General features: G+C 48.1%; 1 protein-coding gene across 10 annotated transcripts in view; it reads left to right on the forward strand.

The window, feature by feature from the left end:
• ZNF384 (zinc finger protein 384) overlaps positions 1-19,535 on the forward strand; it is a 41,463-nt gene that overhangs the window by 12,236 nt on the left and 9,692 nt on the right. For 5 of the 10 annotated variants that reach the window (XM_040434984.1, XM_040434983.1, XM_040434990.1 and 2 more), the window contains exons 2-7: positions 7,123-7,201; positions 7,983-8,047; positions 9,091-9,186; positions 11,211-11,451; positions 12,899-13,205; positions 15,965-16,189. In XM_040434984.1, coding sequence (XP_040290918.1) covers positions 7,988-8,047; positions 9,091-9,186; positions 11,211-11,451; positions 12,899-13,205; positions 15,965-16,189 — 929 coding nt within the window. In that variant the 5' untranslated portion in view covers positions 7,123-7,201; positions 7,983-7,987. Of the gene's footprint in view, positions 1-7,122; positions 7,202-7,982; positions 8,048-9,090; positions 9,195-11,210; positions 11,452-12,898; positions 13,206-15,964; positions 16,190-19,535 lie in introns of all 10 variants that reach the window. The other 5 variants (XM_040434989.1, XM_040434986.1, XM_040434987.1 and 2 more) reach the window with 5 other exon arrangements.

Here is a 19,535-nt window from a genome sequence, read left to right on the forward strand (position 1 = left end):
TATAATAGACGTAATGGATCCATGAACACGGACAAAATAGAGCATGCATCCGTGCTAAAAACACTGATGTCTGAATACACACAGTAAAATGATTACTGGGGGTTGTAGTAGCCAGACCCGCCGCATTCAGCTGATCACTGGGGTTCATAGTAGGTGGAGCCACCGCCATCAGATGATAACTGGTGGTTGTAGTAGCCAGAGGCGCCGCTGTTAGCTGATCACTGGGGGTTATAGTAGCTGGACCCACCACCGTCTGCTTATCACTGGGGGTTATATTAGCTGGAGCCGCCGTCAGCTGATCACTAGGGGTTACAGTAGCCAGACCTGCCGCCGTCAGCTGGTCACTGGGGGTTACAGTAGCCAGACCCGCCGCAGTCAGCTGGTCACTGGGGGTTACAGTAGCCAGACCCACCGCTGTCAGCTGGTCACTGGGGGTTATAATAGCTGGAACCGCTGCTGTCAGTTGATCACTGGGTGTCAGTAGCTGGAGCCACCACTATCAGATGATCACTGGGGGTTGTAGTAGCCAGACCCGTCGCATTCAGCTGATCACTAGGGTTCATAGTAGGTGAAGTCAGATGATCACTGGTGGTTGTAGTAGCCAGAGGCGCCGCTGTTAGCTGATCACTGGGGGTTATAGTAGCTGGACCCACCACCGTCTGCTTATTACTGGGGGTTATATTAGCTGGAGCCGCCGTCAGCTGATCACTGGGGGTTACAGTAGCCAGACCCACCGCTGTCAGCTGGTCACTGGGGGTTATAATAGCTGGAACCGCTGCTGTCAGTTGATCACTGGGTGTCAGTAGCTGGAGCCACCACTATCAGATGATCACTGGGGGTTGTAGTAGCCAGACCCGTCGCATTCAGCTGATCACTAGGGTTCATAGTAGGTGAAGTCAGATGATCACTGGTGGTTGTAGTAGCCAGAGGCGCCGCTGTTAGCTGATCACTGGGGGTTATAGTAGCTGGACCCACCACCGTCTGCTTATTACTGGGGGTTATATTAGCTGGAGCCGCCGTCAGCTGATCACTGGGGGTTACAGTAGCCAGACCCGCCGCCGTCAGCTGGTCACTGGGGGTTACAGTAGCCAGACCCACCGCTGTCAGCTGGTCACTGGGGGTTATAATAGCTGGAACCGCTGCTGTCAGTTGATCACTGGGTGTCAGTAGCTGGAGCCACCACTATCAGATGATCACTGGGGGTTGTAGTAGCCAGACCCGTCGCATTCAGCTGATCACTGGGGTTCATAGTAGGTGAAGTCAGATGATCACTGGTGGTTGTAGTAGCTGGACCCACCGCCATCAGCTGATCACTAGGGGTTATATTAGCTGGAGCCGCCGTCAGCTGATCACTGGGGGTTACAGTAGCCGGACCCGCCACCATAAAGTGATCACTAGGGGTTGTAGTAGAGCCTCCGCCCTCAGCAGCTGATCACTAGGGGTTGTAGTAGCCAGACCCACCGCTGTTAGCTGAGCACTAGGTGTCAGTAGCTGGAGCCACCGCCATCAGATGATCACTGGGAGTTACAGTAGCCGTACCCACCGCCATCAGGTGATCACTGGGAGTTACAGTAGCTGTACCCACCGCCATCAGATGATCACTGGGAGTTACAGTAGCCGGACCCGCCACCATCAGGTGATCACTAGGGGTTGTAGTAGAGCCTCCGCCCTCAGCAGCTGATCACTAGGGGTTGTAGCAGCCAGACCCACCGCTGTCAGCTGAGCACTAGGTGTCAGTAGCTGGAGCCACCGCCATCAGATGATCACTGGGAGTTACAGTAGCCGTACCCACCGCCATCAGGTGATCACTAGGGGTTGTAGTAGAGCCTCCGCCCTCAGCAGCTGATCACTAGGGGTTGTAGTAGCCGGACCCGCCACTGTCAGCTGATCACTGGGTTTCAGTAGCTGGAGCCACCGCCATCAGATGATCAGTGGGGGTTGTAGTAGCCAGACCCATCGCATTCAGCTGATCACTGGGTTTCATAGTAGGTGGAGCCACCGCCATAAGATGATAACTGGTGGTTGTAGTAGCTGGAGGTGCCGCTGTTAGCTGATCACTGGGGGTTATAGTAGCTGGACCCACCGCCATCAGCTGATCACTGGGGGTTATTTTAGCTGAAGCCCCCGTCAGCTGATCACTGGGGGTTACAGTAGCCAGACCCACCGACGTCAGCTGGTCACTGGGGGTTACAGTAGCCAGACCCACCGCCGTCACTGGGGGTTACAGTAGCAGGACCCACCGCCGTCAGCTGATCACTGGGGGTTACACTAGCAGGACCCACCGCCGTCAGCTGATCACTGGGGGTTACAGTAGCCGGACCCGTCGCTGTCAGCTGATCACTAGGGGTTACAGTAGCCGAACCCGTCGCTGTCAGCTGATCACTAGGGGTTACAGTAGCCGGACCCGTCGCTGTCAGCTGATCACTAGGGGTTACAGTAGCCGGACCCACCGCAGTCAGCTGATCACTGGCGGTTACAGTAGCCGGACCTGCCTCAGTCTGCCTGGGTTTGCTGGGGATTTCTACAGATCTTACACTTAGTGTCTTAGTGTCTCCGTGTACAATTTGCATCATGCGTGTACCGAATATGTGATCCACATCGGCTTTGTAAAGCGTCCTGTCTCCTGTTTTGTTTACTAGTCGTGGGGCTCATGTAAAATGGCCGCTCGCTTGCAGCGACAGAAGTAACAGATCGCCCTTGTTTTGGTTCCCCCGTGTCATATGGAATAAATTACAGCGATGACTTCCCTCCAGACAGACTGCTCCTGTTACACCCAGATGCATATTTTACTTGGTCTAACCTGGGAAAATATCTGCGGCAAACCCTCTGCAGCGGTCGGAGCGGAGGCCTCCTGCAGGCGGGGTCCTGCTCGATGGGCTTCTGCTTTTCTTGGCATCTGACCAGACTCTGAGTTTTTTTTGCAGCTTCTTCCTAATGTGGGATTAACATTTGCAGTTGGGGAACTCATTTTAGGGCTTATTTTATAAATCTCAACATAGGATAATTGTGGCTTGTGTCTGTACCGTGGCGCAGTTGGGGGGCCGTAACGGAAACGTCTGTAACAACCCCTTTAAGAAACCTTTAAGCGTACAAGGATGTTCCTGTGTCTAAGGCATGAGGGCTGCAGGAAGGTCATCCGTGTGACCCCTTCCTGCTCTACTGAATGGCTTAGAGGGTTGTCAGAGCATGCTGGGAGTTGTAGTTTTGTTATAGTTGGAGAGGCACTATTGGTAGACCACTGACTCACAGGCATTATAGAATTCACACGTGTGGTGCTGGCTCTGGGGTTGCCATGGCGAACATAATTGAAGTCCTAGTGCAGCGCTCCTCCAGTGACATGTATCATGTAAAAGTTGTGTGGCAGCTCAGCCCCGGTCACTTATAATACTGCAGTACCAGACAAGGCCATGGACAGGTGTGGCGCTGTTTCTGGAAGAAAACTGTTGTGTAATCTGCCATATTGTTATGTACAGCGGTAGGATGCCTTCACCCATATATTCTGAGCTCAGTGTCTCTTCAACTAAAGAAAAATGACCATAAGGGGCCAAAATTAATTATAAATGAAATATATTAACATTTCAAGTTGGCAGCTCAGGAGACGTTTCAGGTCTAGTGCAATCTCTTCCTATTATAGCGTGGGGGGACATGCCCTTTCTGCTGCAAATATCTCTGTATAACAGCTCAGTGTGTGTGTTCTGCTGCAGTTTTCTTCCCGGTCCGTGAAAAATACAGATGACGTCCGTGGGCATTCCGTATCTTGCGTAACAATTGGCCCCTAATAGAACAGTCCTATCCTTGTCCGTAATGAAACAACAATAGGACCTGTTCTTTTCCGCACATATGGAAACGGAATGCACACGAAGTAACTTCCGTTTTTTTTTTTTTTTTTGTGGACTTATTGAAATGAATGGTTCACCATAAGGTCTGCAAAAAAAACGGAACGGACACTGAAAGAAAAAACGTTTGTGTGCATGAGCCCTAACTGTCACAGTTTGTAATAGTAGATCTGGCTGGTGGCAGTTGAAAGATGGAACTGAGCATGTGCGACCTCGTCAGCAAGGTGGACAGAGGAATAAGGAATAGAACAAACAGCAGGTGGCGCTATACTAATTCTTTTTATTGAGTAACTCAGTGGCTATGGTAATTTTTTGTTGCATGCAATTACAGAAAATGTAGAATATGATTTTTGTGGGACAATCCCATTCATATTAACGGGGTTATGCAGGATTTTTGTAAGTTCTTGAACCTAACCCTGCATGCTGCAGTCAGACACTTTTAAATACCTTTCCGTAACGTAGTGCCTTTTTAAATGCCTCATAGCTGCGCCGCGTTACCTCTCCTCACTTCCGCTGCTAACTTCTATATCACGCGCCGCACACCGTTCACGTGAGCTTCCCCCACTGTGGGCGCCACCTCCGTGTACGTGTTGTCACGACTGACGAGATGTACACGGGCTGGGATCACGCTGTGTGTGTGCGCATGGAAACTTCTCACACATGCATAGATGTCGACCACATCCTTCTGCGCATGCGCTGATAACTGTGACCCCTGGCATCTGGTAGTGAACTGGCCCCTGGGTGTAGTGGGCGGGGTTTTTGCTAGTACATGGGTATAGTGGGTGGAGCTAAAACATGAGTGATGTGGAGGAGATGTCAGTGCCAGGGGGCGCACAGCGCAGGAGCGCAGGCAAACTTCTTTCAGTATGAAAGGTCTTGACCAGAATCTCGGCAGTGGCACAGAGCGACAGCTGGGTTGTGGACAGGGGGAATAATGGAGTGAAAGAAAGCGTAACGGTAAAGTAAAACGCCTTACAATATCACTTTGAGGTAGGAAATGGCGGCTAATGGTTCCATCGGATTCCTAGATAACCCCTTTAAGCCTCGCCATTCAATATTCATGTGTCTTTGTAGAGATGACAAGAAATGCAGAAGCAGAAATCATTACGTGAGGCGATATGCGATCCTGCGCTATATGGCGGAGTGCATAATGGATGGCGCCGATATAGATGTCGCCGGCGTGAAGGATGTCGTCACGCAAGTGATTAAAGTGGCGACCGCGGCGCCTCACTGCTGACATTTTGTAATGGATGAAGACTTGTAGCTCACTTGTCCGCCGCGCAGCCTTCAGATTTCAGAGGAACGCCGCGTATAATGGCGGAGTTTGTCACTTGGTGTTTTCCCTTATTGTTTCTCTACGGAGTTGAAAAGTTAAACCTGTCAGACGCCCTCTGATGTGATTACGGATTCTGCAGCTTCTCGCGCTCGTCAATGTGTAGCCTCCATCGATCAGCAGGATCGAATGGACCGCGACTCGTCTGTGCATATGGCTCTGGCTGGCCATTCGTCCTGCCGGTCGCACGTCGATGGCCTCCGCCAAGAATAAGCTACTACCGGAGGCAGCTGATTGACCCTCGTCTGCCTTCTGTCACACGTTGTGATAAGCGGTGACTGACATACGTTCTCATACAGCAACCATGCTGATAAGGGCTCATGCACACGACCGTATGTATCTTGCAGTCCGTAAAAATGTCCGTGTGCATTCCGTATTTTATGGAACAGCTGGCCCCTGATAGAACAGTCCTATCCTTGTCTGTAATGCTAATATTAATAGGACCTGTTCTATTTTTTTGTGGAACGGACATACGGAAACAGATTGCCCACGGAGTAATTTTTTTTTTTTTTTTTTTTTTTTTTTTTTTGCCGACCCATTGAAATAAATGATTCTGCCTATGGTCTGCAAAAAAACGGACACTGAAAGAAAATATGTTCGTGTGCAGGAGCCCTAATACATAGCATCCATTCAAATGAATAGAGGAGCCGGGTTTGTTGGCGGCTCAAGGTCCTGAACAGAGAACCGTTTCCCCACGGTTTTTATGCTGTTGGATGGTAAACTAGAACAGTGTTTAGGGGTAGGTTCACACTAGGGGTTTTGGAGCAGATTTTGAGGCAGATTTCCCTTCAGGATTTTCAGCCAGAGCAAGAAGTGACAATGAGTCTTTCCTTGATATTTCTGATTTCTTTCAAATCCACTTCTGGCTGAAAAATCTGTAGGAAACTGTGCCTCAAAACCTCCTCCAAAAACCTCCTTGTGAACCTACCCTTAGACCCCTTTCACACGGGCGAGCATTCCGCGCAGGTGCGATGCGTGAGGTGAACGCATTGCGCCCGCACCGAATCCGGACCCATTCATTTCAATGGGGCTGTGCACATGAGCGATGTTTTTCACGCATCACTTGTGCGCAGCATGTTCTATATTCTGCGTTTTTCACACACCGCAGGCCCCATAGAAATGAAAGGGGCTGCGTCAAAATCGCATCCGCAAGTTAGTGTGGATGCAATGCGCTTTTCACGCATGGTTGCTAAGAGACGAGGGATGTGCGACCCGGGACCCCATTTACTTGATTATTTTCCATTATAACGTGGTTATAATGGAAAATAATAGCATTCTTTAATGCAGAATACAAAGTCAAATGTCGCTTGAGGGTTAAAAAAATAATAAAACCATTACTCGCCCCATCCACTTGATCGCGCAGCCGGGATCCTCCATCTTCATTCAGCAGGACCTGCGCTGACGATGTGGTTAACGCGATGACATCAGCGAAGGTCCTTCTGCAGGTCCTTCAAGAAGAACAAAGAAGAGGATCCCGGCTGCGCGGTCAAGTGGATGAGGTGAGTAATGTTTTTATTATGTTTTTAACCCTCAAGTGACATTTTACTTTGCATTCTGTATTCAGAATGCTATTAGTTTCCTTTATAACCATGTTATAATGGAAAATAATAAAATCTACAGAACACCTCCAGTGAATAAGTCCGGGTTCGGGTCTGGGTACCACATTCAGTTTTTTCTCACGCGCGTGCAAAACGCATTGCACTCACGCGGATAAAACTGAACGGAACGCAGTTGCAGACAAAACTGACTGCAATTGCGTGCCTACTAGCACAATTTTCCCTGAACGCATCCGGCCCTCACCCGCAATGCCCGTGTGAAGGGGGCCTTAGACCTGCAAGCATTTTCTACGCTTTTCTGATTGTGTATTCCCCTGCAGTGATTACAGTCCGTTCACACAGGGCTGATACCGTGCATTCTTTTCTACAACTGATTCCATGTCTTTCCCCCCCACAGATTCAGACTTTTTCATGAACTGACCTGGACACTTCTCCCTGAGCTGCTCCGCAGAGGCTGGACACAGGCGTGCGCGGCGGTGAGTCACGACGGCCTCATTTACTTCTATCCTTTCGGTTTCAGTCCTGGGCCGTTTCTGTGTTCTCCTCATTTGTCATAATATATTTTTCTAGGTTTTTCCTCCCAGTATGCTATAGGGGAGGCGCTGCATACCAGGGGAGGGAGGGGAGAGCAGGGGCTGTGCATTTCCACAAAGCCTGGGGGACCCAGTGACTAAATGAAAGATTCAATAAATTATTGCTGTGAGGAAAACAAGCCCCCATGAATATAACATCCGAGATGGCGGAATGTGTCCAATATATTACATTGGCATGCACAGAAATATGTGATAGGAGTATGGCTACTTTCACACTTGCGTTGTTAATTCAGGTATTGAGATCCGGCAGAGGATCTCCATTCCGGAATTAAACTGATCCGTTTTGACTTTGCACATCAGGATGGCATCCATTGCGTTAGAATGCGGTTGTGTAAAATCAAAACGGGGGAAAAAAGGGTGACGTATTTTTTTTTATTTTAGGCTCCTAAAAAAAACAGATCCGTCACCATTGACTTACATTGTTTTCAGTGCCGGCTCTGTCCCCCCCCCCCCCCCCCCCCCCCCGTTTTTATTTTGCCGCGGTTTAGTGTCCGGTCACAAAACGGAATGCTGCTGAAACGGAAGAAATCCTGATGCATCCTGAACGGCTCTCTTTCCATTCGGAATGCATGAGGACAAAACGGAAAAGGTTTTTTTCCCGTATGGAGATCCGCAATTTTGTTAAAGGGGGATGTGACGCCGCCTCTTCTCTCTCTCTTTGCAGGAGCCATGGAGGAGTCTCACTTCAACTCCTATTTCTGGCCTGCTGTCCCCACCGTCTCTGGCCAGGTAAGTGACTGTAATACACGTGGGTGAGGGGTGTCTGGTAGAAGTATGTGCTTGTATAATCTACATAAGGCCTCATGCAAACGACCGTTGTTTTGGTCCGCATCCGAGCCGCAGTTTTTGCGTTTTGTCGTTCACTGCCGGACCCCGTTGTTTTTCTGATTTCAATTTTTTTTAAGCAGAGAGTGTTGTAGGAAGTTTCGCTGAGAGCACGGGTTCATTTTTTCCCAATCAATTCCATTTGGTGCTTCTCTATAGTGGGCAGTGTTTGGTTTTCTCCTATTGCAGAAACAGGGGGGGGGGGGCCACGGCGGTTTTGTTTGTTTTCCTACAGTGGCAAATAAAGACTAGACGAGCCTAGTCTTACTGATGTACTGTGATTCTCCATATTGCCTCCTTTGCTGGCTGGATTCATTTTTCCATCACATTATACACTGCTCGTTTCCATGGTTACGACAATCCTGCAACCCGGCAGCGGCGGTCATGCTTGCCCACTATAGGAAAAAACATTGGCCAGTAATATCAGGAAGTATTACTTTACTGAGAGAGTAGTGGACGCATGGAATAGCCTTCCTGCAGAAGTGGTAGCTGCAAATACAGTGAAGGAGTTTAAGCATGCATGGGATAGGCATAAGGCCATCCTTCATATAAGATAGGGCCAGGGGCTATTCATAGTATTTAGTATATTGGGCAGACTAGATGGGCCAAATGGTTCTTATCTGCCGACACATTCTATGTTTCTATGAGATCGCTCTTTGGGACGCATGCGCAGCAGCTCCCTTACCCACTACCTTGTATCTGCGCTGCAGCGGTGGCCATAACCCCTGTATACCAGCAGTGTATGATGCGATGGAAAATGAAAGAAGGCAATATGGAGAATCACAATACATTAGTAAGTGCCTTGCAGTAACTTTTTTTTACATGATGAATGCCATTTTCTGAAGTGAGACGACCCCTTTGTAGCGGGAGTCTGTTGGACACTTACACGGTAGAGCGTGGTGAGTCTTGTAAGGTTGCGATCATGTCACGTTATTTTCTCTTTCCAGCAGATTGACAACTCCATGTTCCTAAACAAAGTGAAAGAGCAGCTCGTCCAGGAGAAGGGCTGCAATCTTGGCTCACACTACCCCACTCTCCTGACGGTACCCACATCCATGTCCCTAACCTGCAGGCATCAGCCTAGATGGGGAGAACACTCCGTGTGCTGTCCGCATCCGTTACTCCGTTCCGTAGTCCGCAAACAAAAATATAACCTGTCCTATTCTTGTCCGTTTTGCGGACAAGAATAGGCAGTTATATCAATGGCTGTCCGTGCCGTTCCGCAAATTGCCATCCGTGTTTTGCGGATCGCAAAACAGACCACGGTTGTGTGCATGAGGCCTAAGGAGAATGATCAGTTATAAAGAGAAATGTCTCATGGGGTTCCTATAACGTATCGGCATAAAAAATAACAGCAAAACCACGTGCAGTACTGTGAGTCGCTGCGGTTTTAGACTAAGCGCTGTGTACAGTTGAAACACATTGAAATAAGCGGCCAAAAACAAAATACCGGTAAATCTCAAACCTGTGGCGACTCACGGTAATGCCACACATTTTACTGCATTTTTTAAGCGTTTTTTTTTTTTTTTACTGCTTGGTTACAAAATCCTGTGTAAATACACCCATAGATTGAACCTTCGTTTCAAAAAGGAGAAGTGGGAAACAAAAGCTTTCCGATATGGTGCCCATACCCTTGCCTGTTCCTCTACATTAAGGGAGTAGATGGAAAGCACGTCCTGTGCCTCTGTCTGTCACCAGCCCAAAGATCAGCGCCCCGGAGCAGAATCAGGACAAGGTGTGCATTAGAGTCTAAGGCCCCTTTCAAACGAGCGGGTGTCACGTTCCGGACTCGCAGCGCAGCACCCGGCCTGAACCTCCAGCTCTTACAGGGTCGCATAGCATTATATTAATTTATGATGCTATGTGAGCCTTAGGCCCCTTACAGACCAGGGTTTGTCACGCTGCGAGTCGCAGCGCAGCTCCCAGCCTGACCTCCCAGCACTGCCGGGGTCACATAGCATTATATATTTTTTATGATGCTATGTAACCCTTACAGTTCTGGAATGTTTTTCAGATTTTTTTTTTTTTTAAGCAAAGAGTGTTGTAGGAAGTTTCACTGAGAGCACGGGTTAATTTTTTCCCAATCAATTCCATTTGGTGCTTCTCTTTAGTGGGCAGTGTTTAGTTTTCTCCTATTGCAGAAACAGGGGGGGCCTACTGCTGCAACCAGTTGCCTTACGGATAGACATCGAATAGTGGGGGGGGGTCTCGATATATTTCTCCCAGTTTTGGTTGCAATCAAATCTCGCTAATCCGTGGCATTCATTTTCAGGGGTTTGGCTGGTGTGTCACAGTTCATTGCATTGTGGGGTATAATAAGCTCACGTCTCCTTTGAAGTTTCTTTTGTGACTTGTCTAGTCTTTATTTGTCACTGTAGGAAAACAAAAAAAACTGCAGTGGCCGCGATAAGTTGATTTATGGAGTCCGCAGGCAGCTCCTGGGGGATGAGTCTACCTGATGAATGAAATTTGTGGACGTGAGACAACCCCTTTAATGGCTTTTATGCTTGTCAGACATCAGGCATGGCATCCTCCGGGAGCCTCCTGCGGACTCCATAATCAACCTATCGCAGCCACGGCGGTTTTGTTGATTTTCCTACAGTGTCAAATAAAGATTAGACGAGCCTAGTCTTACTGATGTATTGTGATTCTCCATATTGCCTCCTTTGCTGGCTGGATTCATTTTTCCATCACATTATACACTGCTCGTTTCCACGGTTACGACCATCCTGCAATCCGGCAGCGGTGGTCATGCTTGCCCACTATAGGAAAAAACATTGGCCTCTGGTGACTGGGACCGCGAGATCGCTCTTTGGCACGCATGCGCAGCGGTGGCCATAACCCCTGTATACCAGCAGTGTATGATGCGATGGAAAATGAAAGAAGGCAATATGGAGAATCACAATACATTAGTAAGTGCCTTGCAGTAACTTTTTTTTAATATGATAAACGCCATTTGCTGAAGTGAGACGACCCCTTTGAAGCGAGAGTCTGTTGGACACTTACACGGTAGAGCGTAGTGAGTCTCTTAAGGTTGCGCTCATGTCACGTTATTTTCTCTTTCCAGCAGATTGACAACTCCATGTTCCTAAACAAGGTGAAAGAGCAGCTCATCCAGGAGAAGGGCTGCAATCTTGGCTCACACTACCCCACTCTCCTGACGGTACCCACGACCATGTCCCTACCTGCCGGCATCAGCCTAGATGGGGAGAACAAGGTGGAGATTCATGGAATTCCTCACAGTCAGGCATCGGTCACACAGAACATCACCGTCCTGCCCGTGCCCACCACAGGGCTCATGACAGCAAGTGAGTATCTTGGGTCATCTAAAGCCACAGCGCTATTCAGGACAGGCCAGGGCTGACCTCACTGACTTGGTGTCTGCACTGCGTGCTATCCTGGACCTTGAATGCGTTGGATTTGCCGTCACCCATTCAGGTAACTTTCAGATTCCTGAAAGCTTTGTGTGAATGGAAATAAGGGGAAAAAAACCAAAACTCTGAGGCCCCTTGCAGACGAGCGTGTCCGGATGCGTTGCGGGAAAATGCGCGATTTTTCCGCGCAAGTGCAAAACATTGTAATGTGAGAAAAATCGGCATGTTTGGTACCCGAACTTCTTCACAGAAGTTCGGGTTTGGGTTCGGTGTTGTGTAGACTGTACTATTTTCCCTTATAACATGGTTATAAGGGAAAATAATAGCATTCTTAATACAGAATGCATAGTACAATAGGGCTGGAGGGGTTAAATTAAAAAAAATTTTTTACTTCTTCGCGCAGCCCGGCTTCTCTTCTGTCTTCTTTGAGGAAAAGGACCTTTGATGACGTCACTGCGCTCATCACATGGTCCATCACATGATCCATCACCATGGTGATGGATCATGTGATGAGCGCAGTGGCGTCATCAAAGGTCCTTTTCCTGTGCACAGCAAAGATGAAAACAGAAGAGATGCCGGCTGCGCGAACAAGTGGATTAAGGTGAGTTAAATTATTATTTTAAATTTTTTTTTAACCCCTCCAGCACTATTGTGCTATGCATTCTGTATTCAGAATGCTAATATTTTCCCTTCTAAAAATGTTATAAGGGGAAAAAATAATGATCGGGTCTCCATCCCGATCGTCTCCTAGCAACCATGCGTGAAAATCGCACCACTTCCGCACTTGCTTGCGGATGCTTGCGATTTTCACGCAGCCCCATTCACGTCTATGAACGCAGAATATAGAATATGCTGCGATTTTCATGCAACGCACAAGTGATGCGTGAAAACCAACGCTCATCTGCACAGCCCCATAGAATTGAATGGGTCCGGATTCAGTGCGGGTGCTATGCATTGACCTCACGCATTGCACCCGTGCGGAAATCTCGCCTGTGTGAAAGGGGCCTAAGTCAGTACAAATGAAAGAAAAGTATTTGCAAAGTGACCGCACTTTTAGAGGCAACTGAAATAATGTGAGAGAAGACCTGACAAATTTGTAAATACTTTCTTATCTTAGAACTTTGCATCGTGCTGTCCCTCTGTTATTCCTCCTAAAAGTCTACAAACAATTTGACATCTAGGCGTTGCGTCGAGGTTTTCTTTTTGCAATCAGAAACAGCATCTGCGATGATTAGACACATTGATTGCTTTTTACGGGAAGTGCAATTTTAGACTAGGATAGATAGGATGCGTTTCTTGGTCGTTCTGCATTAAATGATGATGATAATAATAATAATATCCTGCCGTGTAGTGATTGTTACACATCTCCCTCCTCTTACAGCCGGCCTGGTCATCACATCTCCTTCTGGATCTCTTGTGACCACGCCATCCTCTTCTGGTCAAACGTTTCCCATTTCCGCCCCTTCCACCATGATTGTGTCAACTTTGCCCGGTACCCAGACATTGCAAGTCGTGTCTGAGCTGACCAAGGCGAAAATCTCTGAAATGGGAAATGTAGGCGTCCAAAAATCAGGCCGTGGGAGGAAGAAGAAGAGAATGCCAGAGCCTACCCTACCAGAGCTGCACGACCCCTATGACTTGTCTAATGAAGACGACGAAGAGCATCATAAAGATGGGAAGACCTACCGGTAATAATCCTATTGTGACGAGTGTGCTGCTAGTTTTTAGTGGTGGTTCTCTTAGGAAAGCTCTACTAGGGAAGAAGAACTTCATAAAAGGGGCACCCCACTTGCAACACACTCTCTCAGGCTCTATTACAAAGCATTAGTTTTTACTCTGGACTACTCTGTATCAGGGTTTCCTCTGTAGAAAAATCTGGGCCTGTCAGCAGCATCGCCGAATGTCTGAGTTCCAATAGCTGAACCTCTGGGGAGAAGCTCGCTGTCCACAGAAGGGTGTTGTCCTAGCCAGACATCCCCTTAAAGTGGTTTCCAGGATTTTGATATTAATGACCTGTTCTCAGGATAGATCAGCAATATCAGATCAGTGGGGTGGCGGCCCAGCTCCCTGCACCTCCACCGATCAGCCTTGTGAAGGCTCCCAGGCCTGTCATAGCCAACGGCCTGACAAGCAGCTAGTGAAAATCCTAAAGACTGCAGTAGTATCCTGTTATAGTCTATGGTACAAGTGGTAAGAAGATTACATGTACAAGTCCCCTAGAGAGAATTAAAATGACATTAAAAAAGTTTTTTTTACAAAAATTCTAATCGCCCCCTTTCCCAATTTTACATATAAAAATAGGCAATAGAAAAAATAAGTGTCTGTGTTCACACCGCATCAAAAAATTTCTGATCTATTAAAATATAAAAAAAAATTCTAGTGTCACAAAAAAAGCACGATTTGCAGTTTTTTTGGTGTAACATTACAACCCTTCACCACGAATTGGATAAAACCGCAAAATTGTACCAGTAAAAACTATACCACAAAAAATAAGCCCCAAACAGCTTTGTAGATGGAAATCTAAAAAGTTACCGGCTTCTAAATATGGCAATGCAAGGAAAATGTAAAAAAAAAATTCACCGATTTTTATTTTTAATCAGCTAAACATTATTAAATCTATATAAATTTGCTATCACCGAAATCGTATTGACCCGCCGTCTAGGGCCAGCTCCACATGTCAGGTGTAGGGATGAGTGAACCCGAACTTTACAGGTTCGGCGTTCGGGCAGTGGAGGAATCCCGTTGTGGATTCCGTTATAACGGAATATAACAGAATTCTATGACGGAGTGCAAAGCAGAATCCTCTAAGAGGCATTCCGTTGTGATCTGTCATAATAGATGATGGCCAAGCATAACAGAACCTGTAAAGTTCGGGTTCGCTCATCCTTATTAGGCGTCTTTCACACTACCGTTTTTTTTTTCCGTTGAAAGATAGAACATGTCCTATTATTGCCCGCAAATCACGTTCCGTGGCTCCATTCAAGTCAATGGGTCTGCAAAAAAAACTGAACACATACGGAAATGCATCCGTATGTCTTCCGTATCCGTTTCGTTTTTGCAGAACCATATATTGAAAATGTTATGCCCAGCCCAATTTTTTTCTATGTAATTACTGTATATACCATACGGAAAAACAGAACAGAAACGGAAACGAAACGGAAACAAAAAAACGGAACAACGGATCTGTAAAAACGGACCGCAAAACACTGAAATAGCCATACGGTAGTGTGAAAGAGGCCTTAATCAGGTGTGTCCGGCCAGGTATTTTAGGCTGGGAGACAGACACAACTGATAGATGTTTAGTCCACTTTAGTGCACAGATCCGGTGTCCATACACTGATGGTGCCGAACAGAAAAACGCTGCATGCATCCAGCATCACAACTGATGCGTTGGAAATATGTACACCATCCCATAGACAACTATAGGGATCAGTTCTGGCTCAGTTCCTCTTAGGCGCTCTTTGCTTCATGCCAGAGGGGAACTGAGCGGATAGCCGAACAAATGTGTCAGGGACCTAAGCCTGTCATTAGGGCTGAAACGATTACTCAAATTAATCGATTAGCTTGAAACAAAAAAATACTCGATGCAAATTTTTTGCATCGATGATTCGTTTGTGCCATGTGACCATGGAGTGTGAGTGAAGAGCTTGCTATTACTCATGCTCCGTGGTCACCCGCCTGCCCGCACAGCGCTGCACTGGATCCTGACGTACACACATCGTCAGGACGTTTTAGTTCGCTGGTGCTGCGGCTGGGCACTGATGGCTTGGAGGGGGAGTGGGGGCGGCTCTTGGCGATGGGAGGGGCTTGTGGCATTGGAGGGGGGAGCTGATGGCACTGGGAGGGGAAGTAACTGATGATATGGGGAAGCTGGTGGCACTGGGGGGAGCTGGTGGCATTGGAGGGTAAACTGGTGGCACCGTGGAGGAACTAATTGCATTGGAGGGGGAACTGGAGGGGAGCAACTAATGGCACCGGGGGGGGGGCTGATGAGTTTTTATAGAAAAAATTATTTTAATTAGTTTTTTCTTATTAGAGTACTTGATTACTAAAATAATCGATAGCTGCAGCCCTACATGTCATGTCACTTTCAGCGCATAATGAACGCCATTAAAAAAAAAAAAAAAAACCTTTGTGGAAATGCATGTTTTTAATGTCACCAAAGCATTTTCAACCCAAGATATAGTGAACTAAATTGTGCCGTTAAAAATAGAGCTCGCCCCGCAAAAAATAAGCCCCATAAGGCCATGTGAACAGAAAAGTGATGGCTCACGGCAGGTGGGGAGGGTCCTTAAGAGGTTAATGCAGCAGGTCCCCTGCTCTTTCCATGAATCAGGCCGATGATGGCTTTTCCTATAGATCCTCATTGTCACGTGCACATCTCTCCATCTTGCACCTCACTTTAATCTAGTCACCAGAGCTGACAGTCACCTGTTGTCTCTTCCAGATGCCGGATGTGCTCGATCACCTTCTTCTCAAAGTCTGAGATGCAGATTCACTCCAAATCTCACACAGAGGCCAAGCCCCACAAGTGCCCTCATTGCTCGAAAACCTTTGCCAACAGTTCCTACCTGGCTCAGCATGTGCGGATCCATTCAGGGGCCAAGCCCTATACCTGCAATTACTGTCAGAAAGCCTTCCGCCAGCTGTCTCACCTCCAGCAGCACACACGGTAAGAGGAGCCCTGACCAACCGAAGGCTTTTGATGGGAGCTAGAAAGAAAATGTAGCTTGGGAATGTGTGAGCTGGGTGTCACCGTATGTGTTCTGTGCATATGGCGGTCTTTGGTCCTAGGCTGTCACTGACATAACCATTTGACATGATGTACATTACGATCCCTCAGCACGCAGAATAGGTTGTACTTTGTGCTCTCTGGCAGCCGAGGGCAGCAGTGTTAGCGATATGTACTAGATATGTGACATGAATGGGCTCTGATTCTAGGACATCCGGTCAGTCTGTGTTACTCTTATGCCATTGGTAGCAGGGAGCGTTTCCATTCGGACATCGTGTCACATGTCTCTTACCTTCTCCATGTACACAGCACTTGTACACGGTGTCATGTGTCCTTGTACACGGCACAGACACATTTTCATTCGTTTTGAGCGAACTTGTGTTTTCATTTTCGGCGTACAAGGTTTGGGCGCTCTAAGAATTCCGTTATGGATTCCGCTACCACGGACCATAACTTATGGAATTCTTGGATAACCCGAACCCAAACCTTGTATCCCGAAATTGAAAACACAAGTTCGCTCAGCACTAATTGTCATCTCTCTATTATCTATCCATGTTCATCAACTATCATGTCATACCTCTTTAAGTGTCATCTAAGTGGCGCTGAGATGTTTTGTGCTACCGCTGTCACATTTGTCTCCCTGCATCTGCTTTTGCCTCACTGCTTCCTATAGTTGCCTCCTTCCACTGCTGCTTCCCCTAACATTGCCTCCTTCCACTGCTGCTTCCCCTAACATTGCCTCCTTCCACTGCTGCTTCCCCTAACATTGCCTCCATCCACTGCTGCTTCCCCTAACATTGCCTCCTTCCACTGCTGCTTCCCCTAACATTGCCTCCTTCCACTGCTGCTTCCCCTAACATTGCCTCCTTCCACTGCTGCTTCCCCTAACATTGCCTCCTTCCACTGCTGCTTCCCCTATAGTTGCCTCCTTCCACTGCTGCTTCCCCTATAGTTGCCTCCTTCCACTGCTGCCTCCCCTATAGTTGCCTCCTTCCACTGCTGCTTCCCCTATAGTTGCCTCCTTCCACTGCTGCTTCCCCTATAGTTGCCTCCTTCCACTGCTGCTTCCCCTATAGTTGCCTCCTTCCACTGCTGCCTCCCCTATAGTTGCCTCTTTCCACTGCTGCCTCCCCTATAGTTGCCTCCTTCCACTGCTGCCTCCCCTATAGTTGCCTCCTTCCACTGCTGCCTCCCCTATAGTTGCCTCCTTCCACTGCTGCCTCCCCTATAGTTGCCTCCTTCCACTGCTGCCTCCCCTCTATAGTTGCCTCCTTCCACTGCTGCCTCCCCTCTATAGTTGCCTCCTTCCACTGCTGCTTCCCCTATAGTTGCCTCCTTCCACTGCTGCCTCCCCTATAGTTGCCTCCTTCCACTGCTGCCTCCCCTATAGTTGCCTCCTTCCACTGCTGCCTCCCCTATAGTTGCCTCCTTCCACTGCTGCCTCCCCTATAGTTGCCTCCTTCCACTGCTGCCTCCCCTATAGTTGCCTCCTTCCACTGCTGCCTCCCCTATAGTTGCCTCCTTCCACTGCTGCCTCCCCTATAGTTGCCTCCTTCCACTGCTGCCTCCCCTATAGTTGCCTCCTTCCACTGCTGCCTCCCCTATAGTTGCCTCCTTCCACTGCTGCCTCCCCTATAGTTGCCTCCTTCCACTGCTGCCTCCCCTATAGTTGCCTCCTTCCACTGCTGCCTCCCCTCTATAGTTGCCTCCTTTCACTGCTGCTTCCCCTATAGTTGCCTCCTTCCACTGCTGCCTCCCCTCTATAGTTGCCTCCTTCCACTGCTGCCTCCCCTCTATAGTTGCCTCCTTCCACTGCTGCCTCCCCTCTATAGTTGCCTCCTTCCACTGCTGCCTCCCCTCTATAGTTGCCTCCTTCCACTGCTGCCTCCCCTCTATAGTTGCCTCCTTCCACTGCTGCCTCCCCTCTATAGTTGCCTCCTTCCACTGCTGCCTCCCCTCTATAGTTGCCTCCTTCCACTGCTGCCTCCCCTCTATAGTTGCCTCCTTCCACTGCTGCCTCCCCTCTATAGTTGCCTCCTTCCATCATCTCTTCTGTCCATTGCGATTCCTCATTCCCTCCTGAAGTGTCCTGTTTTCTCCGTCTGTGTCCTTACTTCCCTGAACCCTCCATCCGCTATATTGTGACCTAACAGCTCTGCGTCTCCCCCCCCCCCGCTCTGTCTGTAGGACCTTACTTAGTGTTTTCTCCCTTCACTGCAGTTTTTGGTAACTCCGACTCCTCTGTATTTAATATGCAAATGTATTTTATAGTATAAAATACATTTGCATATTAAATACAGAGGAGTCGGAGTTACCAAAAACTGAGGAGTCGGACCATTTATCTACCGACTCCACAGCCCTGGTTCCAACCACCCGTTATATCAGCTGGCCTCTTGTTCCTAAAATACCTTTAGGCCCCTTTCACACGAGCGTGACGGCTTGGCTCCGGATGCGTTCAGTGAAACTCTCACCATTTTGCAAGCAAGTTCAGTCAGTTTTGTCTGCGATTCCGTTCAGTTTTTTTCCGTGCGGGTGCAATGCGTTTTGATGATCACGCGCGTGATAAAAAACTGAAGGTTTACAAACAACATCTCTTAGCAACCATCAGTGAAAAACTCATGGCATTCGCACTTGCTTCCAGATGCAATGCATTTTTCACTGAAGCCCCATTCACTTCTATGGGGCCGGGGCTGCGTGAAAAATGCAGAATATAGAACATAGACTGGTATGCTTTAGTATACATTTACTATATGGAATAGCATGGTGTACTTTTTCACCTAAGGGTGATGGATTCCACTGTGTGCCGCGGCCTTTCTCCCTTATGGTGTCTCGGCTCCCCATTACCTGCTTTGCTTGTTCCCCTTTCTTTGTATTTGCTGTCCCTATCCTACCCTACAGCACCTGGTACGTCTCTCCCCTACCCCATGTGTCTTGTCCCATCAGTTATGCAATGTTCTCCTTGTCCTTGTCATGGACATTGCTTCTGTCATCATCCTTCCTCTACATTTTGCACAACTCATCTGTTCCATGGCAGACGTTTCCATCACTCAAATCCTGTGGACGCTTTCCTCCCACATGTTCTCGTCTCTATCTCTGCTATGTACAGGTAGCATGTCTCTTTTTCCCACTAACAGCTGCTTATTGGTCCCCAGCGCAGATGCAGCACATGGCAGGCGCACAGGTCTCCAGCCCCCCAGTAGTGAGCGCACCATTCTGGAAGCACAGCCTCCACACCTCAGCATGTGCATCGCAGGTTTAGATTCACTATTGCTCTCGTACAGTTCAC

The sequence above is a fragment of the Bufo bufo genome, chromosome 6, assembly GCF_905171765.1.
Source record: "Bufo bufo chromosome 6, aBufBuf1.1, whole genome shotgun sequence".
NCBI lineage: Eukaryota > Metazoa > Chordata > Amphibia > Anura > Bufonidae > Bufo > Bufo bufo.